This window comes from Podarcis melisellensis (assembly GCF_964234715.1).
Source record: "Podarcis melisellensis genome assembly, chromosome: 2".
Classification (NCBI taxonomy): Eukaryota; Metazoa; Chordata; class Lepidosauria; order Squamata; family Lacertidae; genus Podarcis; species Podarcis melisellensis.
The window spans coordinates 67,841,043-67,866,872 of record NC_138529.1 but is presented as its reverse complement, the minus strand read 5'-3'; the positions used below and the strand labels follow the sequence as shown (position 1 = coordinate 67,866,872).

General features: G+C 44.7%; 3 protein-coding genes across 3 annotated transcripts; all 3 read right to left on the bottom strand.

Annotated features, from left to right (window-relative positions):
* Positions 1-324: 324 nt before the first annotated feature.
* Positions 325-6,400, bottom strand: TMED9 (transmembrane p24 trafficking protein 9). Its single transcript, XM_081899270.1, has 5 exons — positions 6,170-6,400; positions 5,751-5,851; positions 4,654-4,779; positions 4,372-4,518; positions 325-3,327 (listed from the first exon to the last, which is right to left on the bottom strand). Exons 1-5 carry the CDS (start codon positions 6,312-6,314, stop codon positions 3,178-3,180), a joined length of 669 nt encoding a protein of 222 aa, XP_081755396.1. The 5' UTR covers positions 6,315-6,400; the 3' UTR covers positions 325-3,177.
* A 2,531-nt stretch (positions 6,401-8,931) lies between these two features.
* Positions 8,932-15,481, bottom strand: LMAN2 (lectin, mannose binding 2). Its single transcript, XM_081899268.1, has 8 exons — positions 15,190-15,481; positions 14,518-14,636; positions 14,273-14,390; positions 13,447-13,526; positions 12,853-13,014; positions 12,219-12,333; positions 11,856-11,975; positions 8,932-9,897 (listed from the first exon to the last, which is right to left on the bottom strand). The coding sequence occupies exons 1-8, from the start codon at positions 15,464-15,466 to the stop codon at positions 9,737-9,739; spliced, it is 1,152 nt and encodes a 383-aa protein (XP_081755394.1). The 5' UTR covers positions 15,467-15,481; the 3' UTR covers positions 8,932-9,736.
* A 924-nt stretch (positions 15,482-16,405) lies between these two features.
* On the bottom strand, positions 16,406-23,766 carry LOC309362709 (ADP-ribosylation factor-like protein 3). The gene is made up of 6 exons (XM_081898435.1): positions 23,122-23,766; positions 21,913-22,056; positions 21,081-21,197; positions 20,250-20,300; positions 19,315-19,500; positions 16,406-19,175 (listed from the first exon to the last, which is right to left on the bottom strand). Exons 1-6 carry the CDS (start codon positions 23,137-23,139, stop codon positions 19,128-19,130), a joined length of 564 nt encoding a protein of 187 aa, XP_081754561.1. The 5' UTR covers positions 23,140-23,766; the 3' UTR covers positions 16,406-19,127.
* Between the last annotated feature and the right edge of the window lie 2,064 nt (positions 23,767-25,830).

Sequence of the window (25,830 nt, the reverse complement as noted above, 5' to 3'; positions counted from 1 at the left end):
TACTCCGAGGAACCGCAGATTCGCCGGTTTCCCGGCAGAGGTGGAGCACACAGAAAAAATAGAGGAGGAAAACGAGGCAGTAGATCTCAGTGGTATCAGGCAGCTTATGGGGAGCTTCTAGACAGTCCAGAATGAGCAAATGAATTAACGAAGTTGGGGTGAGATGAAGCATGTAATATGACTAGTTTTTGTGAAAACATTTTTTTTAAAAGTTGTATTTGGCAACAAAGTATTGATACCCTATTACCAAAACTCTTATGTACATGCATTTTGGGACTTCTGAAGAAAGCGTAAGATCTTGACATGAAATAAAGTTAGCAGTCATTGTTAGAAGGAAATACCATCTTTATTGACTTCTCTCTCATTTGCTTTACAGTAGCAACCAGGGCTAAAATAGCCACAATACAAAAAAACAAGTATGTGCCACTCATTAAAACTGGTCCTTCATCCATAAAGCTTTAGTTGTTTAACCTCTTACATAAAAGCTTGAACTCCTACACTGCAGCATCTAAAATTGTCACCCCATTAAGTTGTCTTAGTTGGTCACAGCAGAGTGTAAGAAACAGGCAACTTCACTTGTTTGACAGGAGCACAGTCAAGGTGGCTTTAGGGAAGTTGGGATCTTAGACCACTTCAACTGGATGGTGTAGTCAGTGGCACAAACACAGACCATTGCAAATATCACAAACCTGGGAAACTAAAACAAAAACAAAAACAAAAAACTCAGATGAAAGAGACCCATTCCAACAAACCCGGTTCCAATAGAAGGACACCAGCATTCACTCATCTAGTGCAGCAATCTTCATTCATTCTAGAGCAGGTCTGGGAACCTTTGGCTGAACCTTTGTTACTGAACTACAGGCCCCATCAGCTGCAAACAGCATGGCTAATGGCCAGGGATGATGGGAGCTGTAGTTCAGCATCATTTGGCGAGCCAAAGGTTCCCCACACCTAGTCTAGAATGTGCTTTCCTATGCTCTCAACTGTTTTCTTTTTTAAGATAGATATTGGCACAGTCATGAAGCTTTATAATTAAACCCAGTTTAATGCCCTCAAAGAATTATTCTGAACATCTTCAGCACTTCAATGTTTAGCAAGTTCTGCTATCTGAAAATCAAGACAGTTCAGGCCAGAGCAGATTATGTCTGGCTCAGAACTCCTTAGCAACTTGAGGACATTCACAAGTATCTCAGCAACATACCACCACCACCCTTTTGTAAATCTAATAACACAACATATTCAAATCAGCAAGGGGGGGACCATTAAGATAAATTTTAGAAATTGAAAGGCTGGTGCCATTTGAATTGCAGAAGTCACTGCAGTTGTTCCCTTGCCTCTAGTTAACAATTCTGGTTTTTGTATGGCAACAAAAAAATTCCCTTTCACATTTAGGAAAGTGTACACTTGTCTCTACTTTCATGTAAAATCAGTATGGTAATTGTGAAGCCAAAGCGGAGCAAAAAATATGCTACCCTTCAAGTTTTCTGCTCAGCTATCATGACACACAAAATATGAGCTTCAGACCTCTATAGCAAAAAGAAGGCATGGATAGGTGCTGCTGTGATGGGAATTTAACCATATCTGCGCTTTCTCTGTCTCCAATGTGTCTCCTAAAAATCCATCTCAGATACGCCAAGCCAACACAGCCACTTCTCCAAAGGCTTAGTCACCAGTAACATTTACAAACAAAAGACACTGGACATCACTTAAATAGTCTACATACGGTGGCTAGGTCACCCATAGTGATATTGGCCTGAAAACAAGCTGCATGCCTCCCAACACACATGATCCTTACCCCTTTCATGCACCCAAACTGGGGGCTCGTTACAACAGTTTCTCATAACATCCAAACTTAGGCTTAAGTGCTGCAACTCACAAGTGTTAAGTTTCCATTCCTAACAAGCACGATGTAAGCGTCCAAACTGGGTGCAATGAAGGGAGGAGAAGGGGAAGGAAGAGTATATGGACACATGGTTCAATCTTAGGCCAATAATCCATGGTTGACCAGTTCAAAATAACCATCTTTTTGGCTCTCCCCCTAGTTTAAATGTAACAGTCTTCTGGGTCTCCTCCCTCCCAAATAGCAAACTCAAATTTGATAGGGGAGGGGTCATGAGAAGATGCTTCAATAATTTTGGAATTATAATCAAACCATATGAATTTGTTGGATGTCCATAAATGTATTTAGCAAAACAAACCCCTAGGAGACCTGGACTGTAAAGTTCCTTGGGAAAGGAATTCTATTGAAACCAACAGGGTTTGCTTCCAAGTAAATGGGAGTTATGATTGGGCTGGTGGAACAGGTGGAAAAAGCAAGTCAGCACATGTTCCTGCTGCAAGAACAGCAGCGCAGAGCCAAGCTTACAACCAATAAGCTCACATTCATAAGAAAATGAGGCATCTGATCTGCCAGAAGAATAGTGGTTGTGTATATACAGGAAAAGCCAATTTAATTCTAGCAAGCTACGGAGGAAGATATAAGTCAAGTAAATTTCAATACTTAGCTATCCTCAGTTAATAGCCCAATTATTATCACATATCCCAACACATACATACAGAGTGTCCCAATATTATTCCACCAATCTCACAGCAGTTAATCCCAAAATCATTCCATATCCCATTCACATTAAGAATATACAGGACAGGAGAACTACAGGCAGAGCTTCCAGGTCTTCTTATTCAGTGCTTTTCTTCAAAGCAACATACTGGCGGCATCAAGAAGTCAGAGCTAGTAAAAATACAGCAGGGCTCAAAACTGGCATCAGTTTCTTGGCTTTGTCATTTGTGACGCTGGCTGGAAAAAAAGGTCCTGGGTGCCCTTGCGAAGAGTTGATTTTTATGAAGGACACTCTTAGGCAAGAGAAACCCCCCCCCCAGCTCCTCACACAGAACATGAGTGACAGTGAGGGAGGGCAGGTCTGGATTGTCTGGAGAGAACACAGTGCCTTAAGAGGCAAAGCTGCTGCCCTGGAACCACAGCAGGCTGAGAAGTTGGCAGGGAGGAAGAGAGATGGAAGGACAGAGGCAGAGAGAGGTAGATGATACTGAGCCTGGACAACAACAAGTCTGGTGGAAGAAGACTGAGGAGAGGAGAAGCACCCGTGCAGGCACTGAAGAACTGGGAATGGCTCCTGTGGGAACTGCAGGCCTTTTGCTGCTATCAAACCACACTTTTTTTTATACCAGCTTCTTGGCCTCAAAGAAACTTTTAAGATGCCTCATCTGCCAGACTCCAATGGCTACAAGAATGAGGGTCTGGACAATGGACCACCAGAGAACCCGCTGGTTTGTGCTCTCACTAGTTTGCCGGAAGCGCTCCTCTCGCCACTGAGGAAAAAAGAAGAGGAGAAAACAGTTTATGAGTAGGAAAGGGGGGAGGATTCATCAAAAGCTAAAAGGATACTTTTTTAGCATGAGTTGGGGGGAACAGCTGACTCTGGAAACCACAGTCACACTACACATTTAAAGTACTATGATACCATATTAAACAGCCATGGCTTCATCCAAAGAATTCTGGGAGTTTATTAAGGGTGCTGAGAGTTGTGGGCGGCCTCTATTCCCCTCACACCGCTATAATTCCCACAAATCCCTATGAAGTGGGATTGCTTGTTAAACCACTCCGGGAATTGCAGCTCTGTGAGGGGAATGGGTCTCCTATAACTTTCAGCACCCTTAACAGCCTATTGTTCGGGGACTTTTTGGGAGAAGCCATGACTGTTTAAAGTGGTATCACAGTGCTTTAATTGTATTGTATGAATGTGGCTGAAGTCTACCTTCCACAAATAGCACAACCTTAACCAATAAGGGTGCATATTTCCTATAGAAAGAAGCCCTCTTCCCCTCGTCAGAACTGTATGATGTGAGCATGTAAGCAGACCACTTCCTTTCCCAGCCTTATTATACAGAGAGCATTACTGGAGACCAGCTGAGAACCTCTTTGGAAGCTACCCATGCCAAGACAGACTAGTTGTCCATCTAGGCTGGTATAGTCTACTCTGATTGGCTGGGGCTGTCTAGGGTCTCAGGAGGAAATGTCTTCTCCATCATCTGCTGCCAGAGTCTTTTAACTGGAGGCATCAGAGAAAGAACATGGACCTTCGGCATATGAAGCAGGTCCTCTGCCACTGAAGTACAGAGCTGGATTCAACCAAGATGTTGCACTAGCAGAAGCCAGCACAGTGAGTCCCACTCGCACACTGGGACTTCCCCCACCATCCCTGTCCTCTCACATTGGGTTGCAAGAATCCCCAGAGTAGTGCATGGAGGGACGAGAGAGTAGATTGTTCCATTTGGCAAGTGGAAAAAATTGTGAAGCTGGAACTATCACATTAACATGACATTAAATTTCGCCCACAGTCCCCCTCTTTTTACCCGCTGGTAGTTCTGCTCTTTCTGGATCTGTTCAATCTGCTCTAGGAGCTGGCGTACACGTAGCTGCAGCTCACTCAACTTGTCTTTGGCTGCAATCTCAGCATAGTCGTTGGCATGTTCCCCAACCTGGATATCGAGGTGGACCCTCTGCAATGAAATTCGAAACGTCAACAGTGAAAACTTGGGCCTGAAGATACCCACCAAAGCATGATGCTTCAGGAGCTGGCTTGTCAAGTCAAATGAACCCAAACACAAATCTTCCCTTTGCATGAATCCTCTTACCAGCATGCCTCCCGCAAAAAGGGAAAACTTTGTAGAATTAGAATGTAGGCAGATCTGATGTTCCCCAGGTGTGTGTGAAGTAAAGGTGAATCTGCCCTCTGACCCATACTGTCGAGACAACACCACCTACAGAACAGAACAGAAGGGAATGTAACGTATGAGTCAACCAAACATACCAAAACCATTTTGATACCAGGGTTCACACAGCCATAATCAGTTAAATTAAGAAACACTGAAAATTTGTAGTACCAGTATTTTAGGTTGATTACACATATGCTTCTGGAATACTCTGCTCTGTATAATTAAAAACTGTTAAGATTTCTATTGTGTACCTGAAGTCTTCTGGATAAAGTCTTCAAGCTGCATCTATTCCACCATGATATACTGCCTGTTCTACATATAATAATATATCAACATGATACACTGCCAGTTCTGCAGGCTATAAAGCCAACATCTGTAGCTCCAACAGGTGTGTGCCGAGTGGTTTTCCACAGCAAAAGGCCATGACAACAAATCAACAGCATGAAGTTTGAGATCTGCATTGTTATCTCTCAACAGTCATGCACCCAGACTCTTCTTTGGGGATGAAAGAGGTGGTCTGCAAAATATCCAAAGCTGTTCACAAAACACTGATGTAGTGAGCTCAACGTACTAGTCCTATTGCCACACAAAAGGGCACAAGGGACCAAAAGTACAACCCTGCTTCTTCATATCAAGTCTGGGGTGCCAACTTGAATAACATATTGGGGAGGCCCAGGTAAGCCCTACCCTGCATAATCAATCACAAGAGGCAGCACATGCACACAATTTAAATGGCAATGCCCTGACTCCCTCAATTATTGTATTGGAGAGGCCAAAGGGACCTTGGCCCCTAGAAGTTGGCTCCTATGGGTGAAATACTTGCATATCAGCACACCAGACAACAGACCAGGAGAATACAATCAAAATAATGACCCTTAGGAGACCAAGATCAGAAAAGGAAAGACCCCTTTCTCTATACTTCTGAGCAGAAATAGTCTGTGGTTACACCGTACACCTGAGACACACATCTGCCCTCAGAGGAACAGAGCACGTGGGTTTCTTCTGTGTCCGTATACCTTTTCGTCAGGGTCCTTCACTTCCACAAACATGCCCAGGCCAGGAGTAGCCGGAAGGTACTCTTCCCGTTGCTTATCAAACAGCTGCGTCCGGTAATTCCCTGTGATATAGAAACGGAATAGGATCAGGGGAAAGTTGGCCGCCCAAACAGTGAAATAACTTAATTTCCCAGCTGAATCTCCATCACCATTTACATATACACAGGTAAATCTCCTCCCGTGTTCCCATCTCACCCCCAGTTTCATTGCCTAACTCTCTTCCCGATCGGCAGCCCCTCAAAAGCCTTTAATACCCGCAGCCCCCCAGTTCATTGCGCCCCAGATCCACCCCCTCTTTACCCTTCCCAGGCCATGAATCCGACCCCCCCCCCCAGGTAGCGCCACTTTCCCCGCTCTCCCCTCCGCCCCGCCAGACGCACCGATGACCATGGTCTCGTCGGGGATCTCCTCGATGAAGCACTTGCGCTCCGTCTCGCCCAGGTGGAAGTAGAGGCCCCAGCCGGGCGAGGCGAGCCCGGCCAGCAGCAGCAAGAGCACCGAGGGGCTGCGCACGGGAGCCGCCATCACGCCGCGCCTGCGTCCCGCCTCTCCTCTGCTGCTCGAGCCACGTAATCGCTCCAGCCGAGAGGGCTGAGCAGCCGCGCGGCCTTCAGGAGGCAGGACTACAACTCCCAGCAGCCCTCGGGAAGGAAGCGGCGCCGGGCCGTTCGCTGGAGAACCTCCCCTCTCCTGCAGGAGAGGTGCTGGTGTGCCATTGGTCAGAAGCGAAGGCGTATGTCGCGGGGGCGGGGATCTGCGCCTTGCCAGGTGTTTTTTAAAAATATATATATAAAATTATGCTTTTCAGGTTTATACATTTCACTAATTTCACAATCATTTTAATATTTCAAAACTTGATTTCCTCCCCCCTCTTTCTACGGTTCCTTAAATTTATTTTTTATATCTTCTGCATATCCAAATTAACTTAATTTGCTCATTTATTCATCTACTTTAAATATACACTGTACTCTTATAAAAAACTGCAGGTTATTACAATAATCCTGCCAGCCTCGCCAGATGTTTTGGACTAGAATACCCATCGTCCCTGGCCACATGGGTTATGCTGGCAGAGGACTGATGTGGTTCCAGCACATTTGGAAAGCATCACCTGGCTAGCGGCATCCGGTCTCCCTTAGCACCTCCAAACCCCTTTAGACATTGTTGTCATAGAATATCCCTCAGGCTCTCTCCCTGACTTCTGGAACAGAAACTGCTGCAGCCAGAGCATAAGCCTGAGCTAGTTTCTCAAGTATTGGAGTGCAGAAACCCAGTTCAAAATGCACTGAAGATGTGATAACAGGAATGGCTTGGATTTTCTGTCTTGGTCAGACCACACCTGGAGTACTATGTCCACTTCTGGGCACCCCAATTTACGAAGGATGTTGACAAGCTGGAACATGTGCAGAGGAGGGCGGCCAAGATGGTCAATGGTCTGAAAAGCAAGCCTTATAAACAATGGTGGAGGGAGTTGGGTATGTTTAGTCTGGTAAAGAGGAAACTGAGAGGAGATGTGATTAGCTACCTTCAAATATCTCAAGGGCTGTCACATGGAAGATGGAGCAAGCTTGTTTTCTCCTGCTCGGGAATGTAGGGCTTGAACCAATGGATTCAAGTTACAAGAAAGGCAACTCCAACTATGTAACATTAGGAAGAGCTTTCTGTGGTAAGTGTTGTTTAACAATGGAATAGATGACCCCAGAAGGTGATGGACTCTCCTTCACTGGTTTTTTTAGCAGAGGCTGGATGAGCATCCATCATGGATACTTTAGTTGAGATTCCTGCATTGCAAGGGGTTGGACTAACATGCCCCTTGGGGTCTCTTCCAACTCTACAATTCTAAGAACAAGCACAGAGGTGGGCAGAAGTGTGTCAGCAGGCTCCTTCTATGCCAGCTTTTAAATATCTGCTGAAAACTTTCATATTGAGCCAGGCCAATGCAAACAGTTAAGATTAAACGCCACACAATTATTATTAATTAGATTTGCATACCGCCCTACACTGATAGATCTCAGGGTGGTTCATAACATATCAGAGGAGTTCACAACATGGCCTACTGTTGTTTGTTTTTAAACTTTTTATGATTTGACTGGTTTTATATTTTTACAAACCACTTTGATATATTTTTATGATACAGAGGTATATAAGTATTTTCATAAATCAGATATCATTGCCCATTGGAAAGTTGTTATCATTATACTTAACATACTTTCAGGCTTCAGAGAACATATTCCTTTCATCTGCCCTGCTAAGAAGCCATCTGCATCTGGTCTTCCCTCAACTATTACCTAATGGCAACAATATTGTCAACTATCTAAACCAGGCTTCCTCAACCTCAGCCCTCCAGATGTTTTTGGCCTACAACTCCCATGATCCCCAGGTAGCAGGACCAGTGTTCAGGGATAATGGGAATTGTAGTCTCAAAACATCTGGAGGGCCGAGGTTAAGGAAGCCTGACCTAAACTGTTTCCATCTTAGCTGAACTATAACTTTAAGAACTGATGTATGAGTGTGTTTTCCTCCTCCTTTTTCATATTTTTTCCTTGTGTGTCATGTCTTTTAGATTATAAGACTAAAGGCTTGGATTACCTTAAAACTGCTCTTCAGAAGCTCCTCTTTTAGAAACACCTATTATTGGCAGGTATTAATTATTACCTGCCTGGCTGTAGTAAAAGACACTGACAAGAGTGTAGGGCCAACAGCAGAAGAGCCTTCCATAGCAAAGGAATAAGCAGCTGGCAGCATTTGTGTATATACATGCCCTCGCTTTATCATTTATTTACTTAAATCATTTTAATCTTGTTCTTTAAGGGAAAGTGATCTATGTTAAGTAACGTCTAACTTTTCCAATTATTAAACATGAATAACACTTAGCTTACTTAATGTGTTGAGAAGTGAGCAAAAAGATTGCAAATCTCTCTGCACCTAAAAATGCAGTTAAGAAATAAGGCTCTTTTTCTTACTGAACTCCTTACACACCTACATTTTTAATAATTCACTGAAAATAATTCACCACCTGCAGTGTGAAGTGATACATACCGAGTCAAACATGAGCCCAAGCCACAAGGCTACATCACATTAAAGGCCTCTTTAACCCACCATTCTTACTCATACTCCATAAAATTAAGACAAACAGCAGCTGAGGTCAGTTTTCCACTTTTATTTCACACACCCTCTCTTTCACCCATCATCTTGCAATCCACACGCAGCTATGTGGCTATGGCAAGGTCCCACCACCAGAACCACCTAGTTCAGAAGTTTAATGCGATGATTCAGAGCAGGACCTGAATGTCTGTGACCAAATTTTGGCATATACTCCACAGTAACTGGAAAAAAATCAAGTTCCCACTCTCTCAGACCAATGTAATCACAGGTTCCATCACCAAAGGGGGGGCGGGAGAGATCACATTTGATAGTCACCAGTTGTTTTGGTGTAAATTAGTCTCACTTTCAGCAGTAGAGAAAAAGCTGGTACTAAAAGGAAGTACCAGGGCCAGTGAGATTACAAAATACATTCAGTTCAAAACACCACCTTGAAGGCGGCTTACGGGCCAGGCAAGAAAATTGCTGCCAGCAGTTAGCAGGACTCCAGAAATATTGCCCTGTTCGAGAAACACCAGCACATACTAGCTGGGATGCAGAGTCATGCCCCACAGAGGAGAAACACCCACCTCTAACCACAGTTCTTTCCCCCTCTTTTTAAAAAAGGTGTTAAAGAGGGGCTGATGGCTCTGAATAGTATTCAGAAAAAGAGAAAAGGTGCTCCCCCTACCTTCCTGATTGTTCTGACATATGTTGTCGGGCTTGTGCTGCCAGGTGGGGGGAAAAGATATGAAAATAATCCGTGTATTTCTCTGAAAGAGCCTTTTCAAAGCCAGAGTCTATACAATTCTCCCTCCCCCCTGTAAAAAATATTCCCAAATGCCCAGAATGTGGGCTTGATTCCCCCTCTAGTAAAATCGCTTGTTCCGCTCCTGGCGTTTCTGGAAGACCACGGCTCCCACCACGGCACAAACAATGATGCCAAGCAGAGAACACAGGAGCAAGAGGAACACCTTCCAACCCGTCAAAGGCCCACTGCGGAAGTTTCCTGTCGGGTCATCCACGTTATCTGAAGGAGGGGGATCGGAAAGAGAAGTGGAGAGAGAGAGATTTTACAACACACATCATGCTCTCAGGCTAGACAGGAAATGGGTTAATACAATCCCTAAGAATCAGCAGTCGAAATTTGCCAGGAGCTAGGCGCATTTTGCACCTGGCTATTGGCCACTTGTGATCAAGTGAAGATGCCCGGGTGCCAGGATGGCGCCTGACGTCTCCCATCATCTGGTGGGGCATGCCTGAGGATCCTTGGATCCTGTTTTCACACACTAACAACACAACCTGCATTGCTATATTTTATCTGCACAATCAGAATGAATTTTAAGAACCGAAAAGTCGTATTGAAAAATATGAATCTCAAGCCATCTGGCCCCAAAATGTCAACGAGGCATTCTATTTTGGTGAATGTAACCCTAGTATTAGGAGCCATTTGGTGCCCAGTTTATATATCTGAGTTTCTGACACTGCCAAGAATGCACAGAGTGTGTAGGGAAAAGAGGAGAAGGCATGCCACCTGTCTCCAAATATTGCTCTTTTCCACCCTCAGCTGTCTTGCATTGAGCAGGAAGGCCTGAAAAGGGGCTTCTAAGCATATTTGGCTGAATGTACTTGGAAATCTCCCTGTGATCAGCTACCCTGCTTATCAAGGTTCCTGATCACAAGAATGCTTCTAAGTATGCTCAGACAACGGTGATAAAATGACGTTCTCAGTGGTGCCGCCACAGAGGCAGACTGGTTGGCATTAACCCATGACAGGGCCTTTTCATTGGTGGCTACTAATTTGTGGAATGTCCTCCCTAGTGGGGTGAGCCAGTCACTAGGAATTTGAAAACATTCCTGTGTGTCCAGGCATTTAGTGACTGAAGAATACTGCTCTTGGCAACTCTGATACCATGGGATGAAATAATGTTTTTAACTGTAACTGCTTTTAGAATCCCCACCCCCAATTGTGGATATGTTTAGCGCCTTGGGGAGAGAGGGTGGGATAGAAATATAATAAAATAATAAAAATAAATTTAAAACTCCCTTCATATCTTTACACTCATGGATGATGGAGCAGATGGGGATCATGGGGGGTATGGATGGCACATGCATACCTATACACATTTTAAAGTATTTTTTAATCAATTCCAACTTTTATTACTATTATTTTATTAAATTTCTATACCTCCCTTCACTTAAAGATCACAGGACAGTTTACAATATAAAACACAAAAATACGTAAGAAACTAGCAAATAAAGCAATAACCCCCACCTACAGTTTAAAAGGACATAAATTGGCTAATTAGCCAAAGACCTGGGAGAAGAGGAATGTTTTTGCCTGGTCCTAAATATATTCAAGATGGCACCAGGCGAGCCTCCCTGGGGAAAGCATCCCACAGGAGGGGAGCCACTGCAGAAAAGGCCTGTTCTCATGTTGTCACCCTCTGGACTTCTTGTGCTTCCAACATGCACCATAGCACATTTCTTTACAAAATACACATTGTTTGAATGCAGGAACAGGATTACAGATTGTCAAAATTCTGAGCTTCAGAAGGGAGCTTCTGGAGAATTATACCCAGAATTAAATTCAAGCCAACAACGTGATACAGATTTTATGCCTATCCAAGTAAACACATTTTACAACAATCCCAACTTGGGACCTTCAGATTATGAATGTTCATAACACATGAACAAATATTTACTCAAGAGGATTCAACTGAATTCAGAAGGTCATAAATACTAGAACGTATGTTTAGGATTATAGCTGTCATTGCACTGGGATTCCTAAGTGCTCCCTAGTAAAAGGGATCAAGATTTTCATTTCAGTCTACCGCTTCAAGCTAATCAAGGGTCAAGCACAGCTCCATGAAAGTGAATGCTGACCATTTAGCATGCCCTGAAGAGATATGGGGATGCTTCCTCACACGAGGGAGCAATCTCCTGTTTGCTTCATGAGCATTCAAAGCAAAAGTACTAAGAACTCACCTTTTGGTGACTTGAGAAGGCTAACACTAGGCTCAATTTTTGTCCAGTCAATGTTTTCTTCCTCTGGTGGATGTTCTACCATCAGCTGAAATAACTTCATTGAGATGATGTCATGATTGTCTAGGAAACAAAGACATCAAGTTGCAATGTGGTGATACAGCTTATTTAAAATGCCATCTCTTAGAGAAAGAAGACTTTTTTTAATAAAGAAGCTATTAATTCAGGAAGTTGACTTAAGATCTCATAGTACCCAGTTCAATAGTACAAATGTATTGTCTTCACTTTACCTAAAATGGCTCTACTTTACCTATAACAGATCTAGGCAACAGAGCCAATTCCACCTTTTTGGCAAGCAGCCCTTACCAGATAGATCGCCTGTACCAGCAGAAGCCCCAAAGAAGTAACCAGTGGGCAGGCGGACTCCAGCAACATCAAAGCAATTTTTCCATTCATTTTTGTCTTCCACATCAGTCATCACCTGCAAAATAAGTGTCATCTTGGATGCGAAGAACAATCCAAATTTCACTCTCCCAACCACATAAAAAACCTTACAAGCACCCTAGAGCTTCAATTCTGAGGAAGAGAAATTAACCATACCATACTATATTGTCTGGACAATCGGTTCTATATTTTGTATCTTTCTACCTTCCCCAAACTGGACCTCTCCAAATGTTGTGGAATACAGTTTTCATCATCCTTGACCACTGACTACCCCAACAACACCTACTGGAAGCTGATTTGCAGGCATTGTTGATTCCCATTGCATAGCTTTTCCCAAACACCCAACTAGGTGGTTGTCAGGCACTTGAAAACCACTGCACAATGCATTTTGCAAACTCAATGCTTGGTACTTCCAAATGATTGAAAGGCGAGTTGTCAAAATTGGCCCACGGAGTTGTGGGGAAAAGGTATGAATCTGGCCCACTGAGGCAAACAGGTTCGCCACCTAAGCCAACCCATGAAGAATGCATTCAACATAGTACTCCAGCCAACTTACTGTCAGACGTCCCCGGGAGTAACGGATAGCCAAAAAAGTGTCATGGTTCCGATTACGAAGGTCTGCTGTGCAGCCTGCCAGCTCTGTCCAGCGACCATCTTTGCTATGGTCGTATGTCAGGGATCCATTGTTCACCATGGCAGAGATGTAAGGAAACACACGCTGCACAATAAAGTAGAATGGTTTTAAATCTTCTGCATGTAGCTCTTACCCTAAATACTTGTGAAGCAAACATATATGCATATGGAAGCTCCACTTGTCTGTGAGACAATTCCAGCTAGTTAATATTAAACCCCATAAAGTTGTACCTTGGATTCCAAATGCCTTGCGAGTCGAACATTTTGGCTCCCGAATGCAGCAAACCCAGAAGTGAATGTTCCGGTTTGCAAAAGTTCTTTGGAACTCAAATGTCCTACGCAGCTTCTGATAGGCTGCAGGAGGTTCCTGCAGCTAATTGGAAACCATGCCTTGGTTTCCGAACATTTTGGAAGTCGAATGGACTTCTGGAACGAATTCCATTCAACTTCCAAGGTACGACTGTACTTGGCTTGCAAGTACAAGCAACCCTCAAAGCCAGTGTGTGTCATTACTTACCTCTGTAGCTTCATCATTTGGGTAAGTGTCCAGGAAGATGGCCAGTCCATGGAAGTTATCTTTGCTGCCAAAGACAGGGCCTGAGCAGGACAAAGCAGAGTATGGTGACTAGAACTGCATCCTTGCACCACTGAACAACATAATCCAGCCTAGCAGAACTCTACAGATTAATCTGTAGAGAGCACCATTGCTTCCATACAGTTTGAAGCACTTGAATGTTGCCAGCAAACATTGTAAGAAAGGTTGTATTATTTTCAAACATTCTGCACAAAGAATATAACTATGATCAATGTCCTCCAACCTCTTGAACAGCAGCTTTTCTACCATGGCACATGCATTATCTCCTATAGAAACATGTCAAGTATGTAAGAATTTAGATCTAGTTGTGAAACAACAATAAAGCATTTGCACACACGTTCTTAAGCAACAATGAGCTGATATGTAATTAAGAATTCCCAGAAGACCATGCAGCAGTGCTCACCCAACATTCTTAAGAGCTTACTATTAAGGCCTAGTTTTCACTGAGATGGCAAACCTGTCTGGGCTGTGCCACTACAGACCGCAGGTAGGAGCTCACACGACTGAATGTTTCTCCATTTAAAAACATCCCTCTACACAAATATATATGGGAATAGGCATAAGGCTGCAATTCCATATATATATATATGGGAATAAATATCACTGAACTCAGAAGGACTTGCTGCACCTTATAATGCTATGCTAGTTTAAGCAATTTAGCTCAGAAAATATGCACTCATAACTGCATTTGGGGCCCAGAATTCATCACAGTGGGATACCACCCTGACTATTCAACCCACTTCAGTACCTGCAGTAAGGCGCTCCCGAGTATACCACAGAGCAAAACCATCTCCGTGCAGATTTTTCTTGCCTATTCCATGGATCTTGAAATGGACATGGAGCTCCCAATCCTTTAGGAAGCAGGGCTAGAAGACAGAATATAGCAGCCCTAAGCACTTTTGAGAATGATTCACACTTTGGGTATTGTTAAGTAGGCACGATCACTGCTAGTCTCATCCCACTACCACTTTTTCCATGCAGAAACACACTCACCACTCGGTTCCAGATTGAACCCTCCTTACTGCGCTCATCAGGGGTCAATCGAACATACTGGCTGGTAAGCATTGTACTCCCCTGGAAATCCCAGAGGGGCATTGAACTGGAGCCAACCCCTAAAACAAAGAAGATACCATGGAAACCATAAGTTACAGACTGGGCACAAAACCACCACCTCACAAAAATGGTGGGAACTGTGTTCACTTGTTCTCCCCGTTCTTTGGCCATAAATAATCAGCAGAAACCGATTATTCATGGCAACTTGTTGGACATGACTCCATTAATTTATAATATATTATTTACCAGGCAACTGGGGCTTTCCTCTGGATCTGTAAGATCTGTGTATTACACAAACCACAGCCTCCAATGGACCCCCGCCCTGCCCCTCCTGGCCTTCAAACTGAAGGGGCTGTCCTGGGCACAGAAAGGTCCCGCCTGGTTATTTATGAGGGTCCTTCGAGAATGTGTGCAAAACGAATAGTACTGTCTCCGCGGCCCTTTGGTTTTCCTCTCTACTTCCTGAAGTGTCAAAACCAAGTCTTCCCCTTGGCCCAACGCGACCTGAACGTTAACCAGGGGCAGCCAGGATGGAGAAAGGCTCGAGAAAGGCGGGCGAGAAGGAAGGGGCAGAAGAGTCGGGGGGCAGCAGCCCCTGCCCACCCCACGCACCCTGGTAAGGCTTGATGAGCGAGTGCTCTCGTTTCAGGTGCTCGCTGTTGCCGTCTGTGAGCTCCGCAGCCCCTCGAGGCACCGACACGGCCAGGAGGAGTTGGAGGAAGAGCAGGGGCGGCAGCGCCATGGCGGCCGCCGACCGCCGCAGGCACCGCGCGGATCCACCGCCTCCCCGACCCACGACCATCCTACTCCCTCCTGCCCTTCTTCCTGCTTCCGGTCGACCCTTCGCCCGGAGGTAAAAAGGAAAGGGAACCAAGGAAACCGAAACCATCGACGTCGGAAACTCTCCGGTCTCTGTAGGCCGGAACTCCGCCCCCCAGTGGCTTTAGAGATAAGAAAAGTGAAGAGTGAAACGTATCCTCCTGCTACCGCCTTCCGGGGTTCTGACAGCGCGACGTGTCTGCTTGCGAGTGGTTGGAGCGGGGCAGTTAGAACTCGCGCCTCCTCTTCTGCCTCTGCCCCCGGGAATATCGGACGCTGCAAGGTTTTCGTGGACTGCTCGTTCTCAGCCTCAGCAGCACCCGCCCTCCAATTTGCAATATGGGGGTTGTTAGCAATGGACTACCTAGCAAGGTTGTTGTGAGCTGTTTCTCGGCTGACTTCTTCCCTCCTGGTTGAGTAAGGGAATAACACTGAATTGAGGAGTGGGTGGTTCTAAAGCCTGCTTAGAGCTCCAGGGCAATCCTCAGGGATGCCCCCATCCGCAGCTTCATTTCCCAGCACAGCTGTTCACGAGCGCAACCAAAGCAACTTCCAGGCCCCCAGCCCAGTGAGAAGCCGTAAAGGTTCTTGGGAATCCCCACCACTCAATAACTCGTGTCTTCTCTAACACCTTGCTCAACTTTAAACTGGACTCTCTGTCTTTTGGGTTTTTTTTTTTTTAAGGAGAGACCCTTTTAAGGCAGGAGGGGTGTCTCTCTCTCTCTCTTAAGGAAGCATTTAACATCTCCCATCAAACAAGACAGCTCCCCTCTCAAAGATATGTGTCAAAACCACAAGTGGTGGGGCTCGCATCTTGTCAGAATCCTAGATCTAGTCACAATCCTCTCCAAAGGCGCCAACTCTTAGAATCCTAGATCTAGTCACAATCCTCTCCAAAGGCGCCAACTCTTGTGGGGGCTTCAGCCCCCACAATAAAATACTTGCAGGCCCCCCAAAAGTTGATGGGCATTCCCCTTCAAATGGTGTGTTTGAACTGTGTCATATTATGCAGGGCGGGGCTTACCTGGGCCCCCATAATCTTTTATTCAAGTTTGCACCCCTGATCTTCTCAGTAACTGAATGTGGCATCCAGGTCCAAAGGAATACAAGTGACTTCATCCGCAAACTGGAGGACAGGCTGAGTCCTCCTAATTTGGTTTGCTCTTTTTTCACAACTTAGATTGGCTAACCATCCAAACAACATTACTTTGCATCCGGCACTGAGCTACATGTGACTGTGCCTCTTTCGTTGTTCCAATAGGGTTCTAATGTATTGTTGCAAGCCATCCAAATCGAGAGATGCTAGATTCCAGGGATTCCAGGCACTTACCCAGGGTTCGTGTTTCGTTCTGGGAATGAGGCAGAGTGGAGACTGTGGTGCCTTTAGGATATACAGTTTATTTACACATATATACAATCTTAGCCTACAAAGGAGGGGTTCACAGCATTAACATCCCAAAAGGCTCTTGTTTCTCCCATAGCCACAGCCTTGGAGTTTACAGACATCCAACATTGCTCTGTCTCTCTGTCTTCTCCCAGCTTGCTGCTTTACTCTCTAGCTCACATCACTGCAACTCAACTCTAAACTCTGGCTTCATCCTTTTAACCAACCACAAGCTGGGGGGGGGCACTCATGTGCCATCTCACACAGAGCCCCTTTCCTTTGTTTCTCTTAATGGCCCATCACCCAGGCTATCACCTCAGGCAGGAAGCCAGCTTGGCTTATATTTTAACCCTTGCTGGATCCAAGGGATAGAAGGAACTCACATACAGTCTACTTTCTCCCAAACCAAACTCATAACAGTATGTATCTATTTGCCTTTCCTTTGGGTATTCAGTTCACTGTCTTTTCAGCTAGAAGTTAATTTGACACTAGTGCTACCACGGCATTACTTAACTACAGTCAGCTGGAAGCAGAAATAAAAATTATGGTTCCACACAGCACTTGACATAGTGCTATATTGTCCATAAAAATCTGGCAAGATCCTATTGTATCTTCACTTAGAGGGACGTTCCCCTGCAACTGTACCTTTAATGAATAGGTTTCTCCCTGCCCCTTTCTTTTAAAATAGCCAATTAGTTGCTTCTTGTTCTCTAGCAGGGGCCCAGAGAACTGACCCTTAATTAGTTCCCGTTCCTTTAAATGGCTTTAATTGATTTCCTTTTTTGAAGCCACAGCAATTTCTTCTTCTAATTATTGGTACAATTACAATAGCAGAATAAAAAAGTAAAATGTAACGAGCTATTGCTTGGACAGCAATTAAAGCTCCTTTCCAGGAAACAAGAACTGACTAATTAAGGGCTAACAACACAATCATAATCACGTCTACAAAGAAATATGTCCTATTGAATTTAGTGTGGTTTACTTCTAGGAATTCCTTGGCCAGGAGTGAGCAAGAGCAACTAGCCATTTTCAAATGAGCAAGGAGTAATCTATTGACTAAATGGACGGTAGCCCTTAGAAGCCTCAGGGCTTGTAGTTCCATTAGTGCAGGAACTGCATTTTGAGACAAAAAATATCGCTACAAACCAGGAATGGAAAAAGATGGAACACAGAAAACCCTGATGTGCAATGGGTTGGCACTAGTGATAACACCATAAAAACAGAGTTTGCTTGATGTACAATCAAAGAAAATGGCTAGTGTGGAAACAACCAGAGTCTCCCTCATTTGATCTGTGTATCCTGGTATTGAAGACAAACAACTCCAATATAGCAGTGATAAAGATGTCCCTGTTAACCCATCTTTTGAACCAAGAATTCAGAAATTGCCAGCCTAGAGGCTACAGGCCACTTCATTGAAACAAAATTGCCCCTGTTATGGCTCCATCTCTGGACAGGATCTGATGGGAGTTCCTAAATGAGCAGGAGCATATTCACGTTTAGGGTGTGCAATCTTTCCCCCTGCTTTCCCCTACAAAGATCTTCATGGATAGATAAAACTTTGGCAGGGTGGTGCTTTTGTTTTCCAGTCCAGAGAAGCGGACAGTCTAATTTTTCTCTGTCTTTTGTAGGAGGCTCAGGAATTGCACATAGTTCCACCCCACAATTTTCAGGGATTCTTTTCTGCAGCAGCTCTTCCAGGTCAGTTCTGCAGGAGAGGATATTATTAACACAGGGAAAAATGTTTTCCCTAGAGATCTGTGTGCCTGGCTTGTTTCCTGTGGATTTTGTGGCCCAGTTAGGAATGAAGGAAATTGTAAAGCTATTTAGCCTTTGAGAACTTTTGCTGTCATCAGTAAATGCAAAAGGGAATGTAAATAGAAGTGCAAGGCTGGAAGCTGTAGAATTCATTCATGGAATCCAGTGATGGCCAAGTGCAAACGTTTTGTACGCTTATTTGAAAGTAATGGGTGTATCTAGTACATTAGTAAGGTGAGCTTATCATACCAGGTTGTTTGCAGAGTCAGTAGTCAGTATCTGTCCAGTGAGAATATGGATCTTTTGCTTTAAGTTCACTTTCGCCATGATCACAATTATAGTTCCAGGATGATTTTCAAAAATCTAGCGTTGCATTCCTTATTACGGTATGCTTGCAGGAGGAGATTTACTTAGGTCAGATATTTCAGAAAACTCAGGAAATCATTTCAGTGCAACATCCTTTCTCATCTTTGAATCTTGGGCCAGGTCCTGATGGTACCTTCTGCTATGAACTTTTGTGCACCACTAAGACTGAGGCTGTGGCCTCTGGGGATTCTGTAGATATGAAAATCCATTCCTGTGTTCAGAATTTTCATTTTTTCCGACTTGTGATCTCGCTGCAAATCCAGTTCATCCCATCCTAGATAGATAAAAGAGAGACAGTGATTGGCAGCACTTTCTGGGCTCTGATTCCAGCCATGATCACCTCCCTTTCCCATTCCCTACAGAACTTCACAATGCGCCACGTTATCTCACAGACACAACACACCCCTTCATACCTGAATGCCTTCACCAGATAGGGCTGAGCAAGCCTGGATTTGCCATGGCCGGTCTCGGTATGTGTGCAGGTTGAGCCCTTCAGCAATCTCTGCTGCAGGGGATGCTGTTGCTAGATCCTGCTTGTTAGCAAACACCAACAGTGGGACACCCGTGAGATTCTCATCTTCCACTAGTTCAGACAACTCCTGCCAAAGATAAAGAGTACACAGTGGATTCTGAACAGGCTCAATGTATGAAGTTTCATCAAGACCCACCCAGAGGAGGTTATATTGCTAGCTGTGGCATTCAGGCACAAATCACCTCTACCCAGAACTAGTACTTCTAATGTACTCTGTTTCACAAAACTCCTTTTTCGAATGGTAAACCCAGAGGGGTAGGGCTTTGTCCTTCAAGGGATGTGTCATAGCTGTTCCTTAACTGCTATGAGCACAGGGCAGGTGGTGGTCATAATACAGTGGTATCTAAGGTTACATACCCTTCAGGTTACAGACTCCGCTAACCCAGAAATAGTGCTTCAGGTTAAGAACTTTGCTTCAGGATGAGAACAGAAATCGTGCTCCGGCGGCGCAGTGGCAGCAGGAGGCCCCATTAGCTAAAGTGGTGCTTCAGGTTAAGAACAGTTTCAGTTTAAGTACGGACCTCTGGAACGAATTAAGTACGTAAACACAGGTACCACTGTACAGTTGATTCTCCCATGATCCATACCTTCTGAACCCGCTAAGCTAAAGGGGGTAAGGAGAAGGAGATGTGAGGTTAAGACACCAAGCAAGCATTCTGAACACTGGGTTCTACTTCTAGACTCTGCTATTATTTGACAATATTTTCACCCCTCACAACACGAATTCCCAGTTGTTCAGTTCTCCACAGTCCAGATTACCAAATTCCTGCCATAGGTAGAATTATGGGATTGGAGAAAGTAAACTGTCTATCCTACCTGCCCAGTCTCCTCAAAGCGTTTCTGGTCAGCACTGTCAATAACATAGATCTGCAACGAGGAAAAGAAGGGAATCATCTACAGCCCAGCATTATTCCTTTGGTCCCAGCTCCTCTTACCAGCTCCTAAAGCTTTTTGGTTCTTTTAAGGCATCCCCAAGACATCTTGCTTTCTAAGGTATGAAATCCAAATGGTGCCCTACCCACCCCCTCCACACATTATGGCTGTAGAAGTATAATAATAAAGTAAATAAAATAACAGTTAGTTGTCCTTCTAAATTCTGCAATCTGAGGCCGGTCAGCTGGCACTGCCTAAAGCCTTCCAGATTGGTGGTTCCATTGCATGTGCAACATGTCATTGATACAATAATAGCACATGAGAGGTGGATTTATACTTGAGCATCCACACATCATTCCAATATATTAGTTGTTCTGTGATGCTTGCTCAGTGCTACCACACTATTGCCACCTGGAGGCGAATGTTTGCATTACAACGGAACAAAAGTAGGACCAAAAAACCACACCAAATCCGGAACATTTGTAGCATGAAAAGTTAAAGGCTTTCAGCTCTGGGACATGTATTGATTGGAAACAAAGCAGTATATCCACCCCAAAACTTTTGCAGATGTAACAGTATTGAACATGGGATCGTGTGCAGCCGTTTCCTGTCCCCAATACCATGATGAACACAAGCCGTCATGAATGTATAGTGAAAAGGCTGTCTGGAGGACCCTGGATATTAGGGCTAGCCTTGCCTTAATTTGGTAACTTGTGTGGTTCCGGCAGACAATTTTCTACAAAGGCAGTTTTAGGGGCGGAGCCCCACACTCACCAGAAGGTCTGTGCTGCCCAGGTACTTCTTCCAATAGGCCCGGATCGCCCGCTGCCCTCCTATGTCCCAGACATTGAGCTTGAAGCCATGAGAGTGGACACTCTTGATGTTGAATCCCTTCACAAGAAGAAGAAGAAGAAGTGTTTGGATTTGATATCCCACTCTATCACTACCCGTAGGAGTCTCAAAGCGGCTAACATTCTCCTTTCCCTTCCTCCCCCACAACAAACACTCTGTGAGGTGAGTGGGGCTGAGAGACTTCAAAGAAGTGTGACTGGCCCAAGGTCACCCAGCAGCTGCATGTGGAGGAGCGGAGACGCGAACCCGGTCCCCCAGATTACGAGTCTACCGCTCTTAACCGGTACACCATACTGGAATCAGAAGAGGTGGTTAGGGGAGAGGCATAGCAGGGACCGCATGCTTCCTATGCCAAAGAACCCCCACCCCGTTGCTCTGCTGCAAACTACCCAGAATTTGCATGTGGCCCAGTTGGTGATGAGAACTCAGAAGATGGGCAACCTTTTCATCAAATATGCCAATATATTAGAAACATAAAAGCAACTCCTCCTCCCTCATCCCAATGCAATGTCTTCGCTACAAGGCTTGCCTGAAAAGCACAGGGGATAGGTTGCTCTGAGAGAGCCAAGGTGCTATTGCTGGTGTGTCTGAGCTCCACACTGGGGGGATGAGAGGAGCATAACAGCAGGGGGTTGGTTAGGATCCTGACTGCCAATCTGCTCCATTGACTTTATGTAACTGGTTATCCAATTCCTCCTTGCCGCACACCCCATCCCAATCCCTCAGCGCTGATCTCCTTTGCCGTTGTGCTTACCTGTGTGGGGGTAATGGTGCTGACTTCTTCTGATGCCAGGCTCTTGAGCAAAGTAGTCTTTCCGGCATTGTCCAGCCCGAGGAGGACAATTCGCAACTCCTGCTCTTCAGAGCCTTTAAGCTTCTGGATGACGGAGAGAAGGCCCTAGGCGCAAAAGCAGCATTTACTGGCTGGGATCTTTATTCTAGCTGCTGTCTCCTAGAGAGGGCCCACCATGTTTTTAGAGCCTTCATCCTTAGACAATGGGGCCATTTTACCAGCTTTTACCAGCTTCAGAGAAACATCTCAAAGTTCAGCTTTCTCAATTTGTGATGATGATTATTATGTAATGTTTTATTATGTTTTTATGTAAGTTGCTTGAGAATGTGTGGGCAACCCAGTCAGATGGATGGGGAACAAATAAAATAACAACAACAACAACAAAATATACCATTCACAACAACAACAATTTATATACCATCCTTTATCAAGGCTATGTAGAACATTAAAAATACTTTATAGAACATCAGTGATAAAAACATAATAAAAAGCATACTGACAGACAGCCCAATAATAAAATAGTCATCATAATAACAGTCAGCTCTCCCACACTTTCACAGGCCTTAGATTATTTAATAGCCATGTTTTGACCACCCTCATCCCCCCTGCTCCTCTCACACATGAAAGGTCCCACCAGCCTCCACCATGGGCACCAGGGTTGCATCCTGCAGCTTCTGGTTACCATTCCATTTGCTTTGTGTTGAGAGGTTGAGTGCTGTTGCTCATGTAGCCAAAATGGTGCCATCCATGAACAAGAGGGAGATTATCGGCAGGAACCTCAAGGTTTACAGAAGTACCAGAAATATTTCGGTGGTGGTGATGGAGATCGCCAAAACAGCCCAGTGAGGACAGATGGTGCAGCAGGCACAGAATTCTGGCTGACTTTCGGTAGGGGGTGGGCGGGGAGGAAAAAACAGGCAACGGAGGAACAGAAGGGAATATTGCCGTGGCAGGCATGGCTGACTGAAACAGTGAACAGCCACAACACATTGTTGCAGCCCCCATGTTGCAGATATTAAGTGTAGATAGTAATCATGGTGGGTCTGTAGAACCAGTTCTGGGGAGGAGACTGATAGCAAGTCCTGCCAGAGAGTAGATGCTGAAAGAGTCATTCTGTGAATGCAACCCCCCCCCTCCCCAGTATTTGTTACAGGATCAGAATTCACTCACCTTTTGCACTTCACCCATGTTCAGGCTCTCTACATCCTCTGCAGAGCCAGCCGTGGAAGCGCTCTAGGCTGGTAGCTGGGTCCCCACTGCGTGACTGACATGCCTCACTCCAGCTGGGGGAAGGAAGAGGATTAGGACTCCAGAATTAGCTTGTGTTTCTCAATTTACCCAGGGTGTTTAGTAATACCCTAGGTAAATCCCCCTACTGCCAGCTGTCGCCCTGGCTTGACCCAGTCCACTCCTGAAGCTCCAGGCAAAAGATGCCTTTCTGCCCAACCAGATTTGAACATGTAACAAGGTGCTTGAGTATTTTTGGTTAGCATCTTAGCTTACGCAGTTCAGGGTGGAAATTTTCTCCATCTGGGTGACTTGATGGTCTGACGAGGTTGCTCAGGTCCTCCCCGCTCCATCCCAAAGGAATGGTAGGCCCAGCAGTGGAAGAAAACTTGGTGTGGAATCTAAGGCTGCAGACTCCACCACACATGATTTAATGCATATTTAAAGCACATGGTATCCCCTAAAGTATTTTGGGAACTGTAGTTTGATAAGGGTGTTGGGAATTGAAGCTCTGTGAGGAATAAACTACAGTTCCCATGATTCTTTGGAGGAACCTGTGTGTTTTAAACGTATGGTGTATATGCACCCTTGGTTCAATTACTATATAGGATTTTCTGCAGCCCTTTCCTCGTCTTCCTTGAAAAAAACCACTCTTGCTGCGGCCTGTGTTTTGTTAGCTCAAAAATGGAAAACGAGTGAGGTCCCAGCTAAAGAAGAATGGCAATTTAAGCTGACAGAATATGCACAGCTTGCAGACTTAACATATAGAATAAGAAAACAAGAACATACGTTTAGAGAAGATTGGAAAATGTTTATTGAACTGTACGTGGGGGTAAATTGTATACACTTGAAAATGTTGGCAGCATTAAGATAAATTCAACAGTATAAATGTTTTGATGGATGTAATAATGGAATACTGAATGGTTTAGTTCTTGTAAATGCAGGGATTTATGATATGCAAAATGAACCATGGAAAGGGAAGGGAAGTCATTGATATTTTAAGGATGCTTAAATGAGTATTTTAAATTGTAAAACAGAAAATTTACACACACACACACATATTGGGGGGGGGGAGAGAAAAAACAATTGTTTTCATTTTTTAATGTTAACCAGAGCCAATTTAAGGTTTTGTGGGGCTGCTTTTCTTGGAAGGCGCACTCCACATAGATATATTGTAATACTAATTATTGTGAGACCGCTGAACAGTCAAAAACCAAGGAGCAAGATTCCCACTAGACCCACCAGAAGAAAATGTAAGGCATTCCACTTTTTCCTCAAAATAATTTTTTTGTCACACGTACTTTCTGTTCCTGCCTTCCACAGCCAACCACCCTCCATGCATCTCTGAATTAATGTAACTGCATGAAAGGCAATTTGATCCAGCTTTCATTTGAATAGATTTACTGGGCTCTCTGAACTTGTAGGCCCATTGTAGGAGTATTCTAACCGACAGGGAGTCTGAAATCCCATTGCTTAATGGGATGCAATGGCTACTTGGCATTGTTCTTTAAGAAAAAGTTTCAAGACAGACCTGGTGCCAACTGATTTTCTGGATCTACTTCAGTCACCCTGGTGGATGACTTATGCCAGGAGAAAGGAGGAGTGCTGCCTTGTTTATTCTTCTTGACCTCTCAGTCTGGACAGACTGTCTGGACTGAGAATTAGAGGCGCAATTTTACAATAGTTCCACTGCTACCTGGATACCTTATGTCAGAATGTAGTGCTTGAGCATTTGTGCTACATTTGTGGGTTTCAGTCTTGTTCCTTGTGCTTTTCAACGTCTACATGAAATGACTGAGTGACGTCATCCAGAGATTTGCCACCAGGAGTCATCAATAAGCAGATAACCCTCAGCTCCACTTCTCTTTGACAGGTGAGGCAGGAAGCCCAATTCATCTAATTCCATCTGCTTTGAGGAAGTGCTGAACAAGTGCTTCTTCAGCACAGTCATGGACTGGATGTGGGCCAAGAAACTGAGGTTCAATGCAGATAAGACCCAAGTAACTCCTGGTGAGTGGCTTGTCTGCTAAGGGGAGTGGTATTCACCCCACTTCTGATGGGGTTGCATTCCCTCTGGAGGATCAGGTTTATGGTTCAGGGTGCTTCTTGAACCGTATTTTGTCACCAGTGGCACAAGTTTCCTCTGTGGCACAGAGCACTTTTTTTACCGGCTTAGGCTGGTTAAGCAGCCTTGGCAGATATAGAGTGGCCTCAGCGATGCATGCTTTCATAGCCTCCAGGGCTAATCTAGATAGTACATTTGGACTTGTGTGGCTGATTTTTTAAAAGAAGGAGATAGGTGCAAAGGGGGATGTTGTCTCAGGAAGGTGAGCTAACACCCTTTGCTCATACTATGATCCTGATCCGAATTCCCCCTTCCCCAGCACCAGCCACGCACATTGAGAGGAAGGCTCTCCTCAGTGCCCATAAGAGATTTTCTTCCATTGTAAAAAAAGGAGGGATGGATTTACAGGATGCTGACCAGAGTGATGGATGGTGAGGGGTGAGGGTTAAAGCCCCTCTCCATACTCCCTAGCTGCTCCACCCACTATGTGCCAGCAATGATACCCCAAGAGCCACACAAGGTCAAACCCTGTGACAAATATCTTGTCTAAACTGGTACTGTCAGAAGGTTAGAGTACTGTGGGGTCT

Bases quoted from the DNA above. Each gene is read 5' to 3' on its own strand.
- TMED9 (XM_081899270.1), bottom strand. From the start codon at position 6,314: ATGGCGGCTCCCGTGCGCAGCCCCTCGGTGCTCTTGCTGCTGCTGGCC. The intron at 4,780-5,750 runs GTATACGGACAC...TCTGTTCTGTAG, and splicing joins TGAAGGACCCTGACGAAAAG to GTGGTGTTGTCTCGACAGTA. The intron at 4,519-4,653 runs GTAAGAGGATTC...ATTTCATTGCAG, and splicing joins TTTTTGCGGGAGGCATGCTG to AGGGTCCACCTCGATATCCA.
- LMAN2 (XM_081899268.1), bottom strand. From the start codon at position 15,466: ATGGTTTCGGTTTCCTTGGTTCCCTTTCCTTTTTACCTCCGGGCGAAG. The intron at 11,976-12,218 runs GTAAGGGCTGCT...TTTGTTTCCTAG, and splicing joins TGGTACAGGCGATCTATCTG to ACAATCATGACATCATCTCA. The intron at 9,898-11,855 runs GTGAGTTCTTAG...CCCCTCCTTCAG, and splicing joins CCTTCTCAAGTCACCAAAAG to ATAACGTGGATGACCCGACA.
- LOC309362709 (XM_081898435.1), bottom strand. The intron at 20,301-21,080 runs GTGAGTGTGGGG...TCCTCGTTGCAG, and splicing joins TGGGCAGCACAGACCTTCTG to ATCTATGTTATTGACAGTGC. The intron at 19,176-19,314 runs GTATGAAGGGGT...TTATCTATCTAG, and splicing joins TATCTGGTGAAGGCATTCAG to GATGGGATGAACTGGATTTG.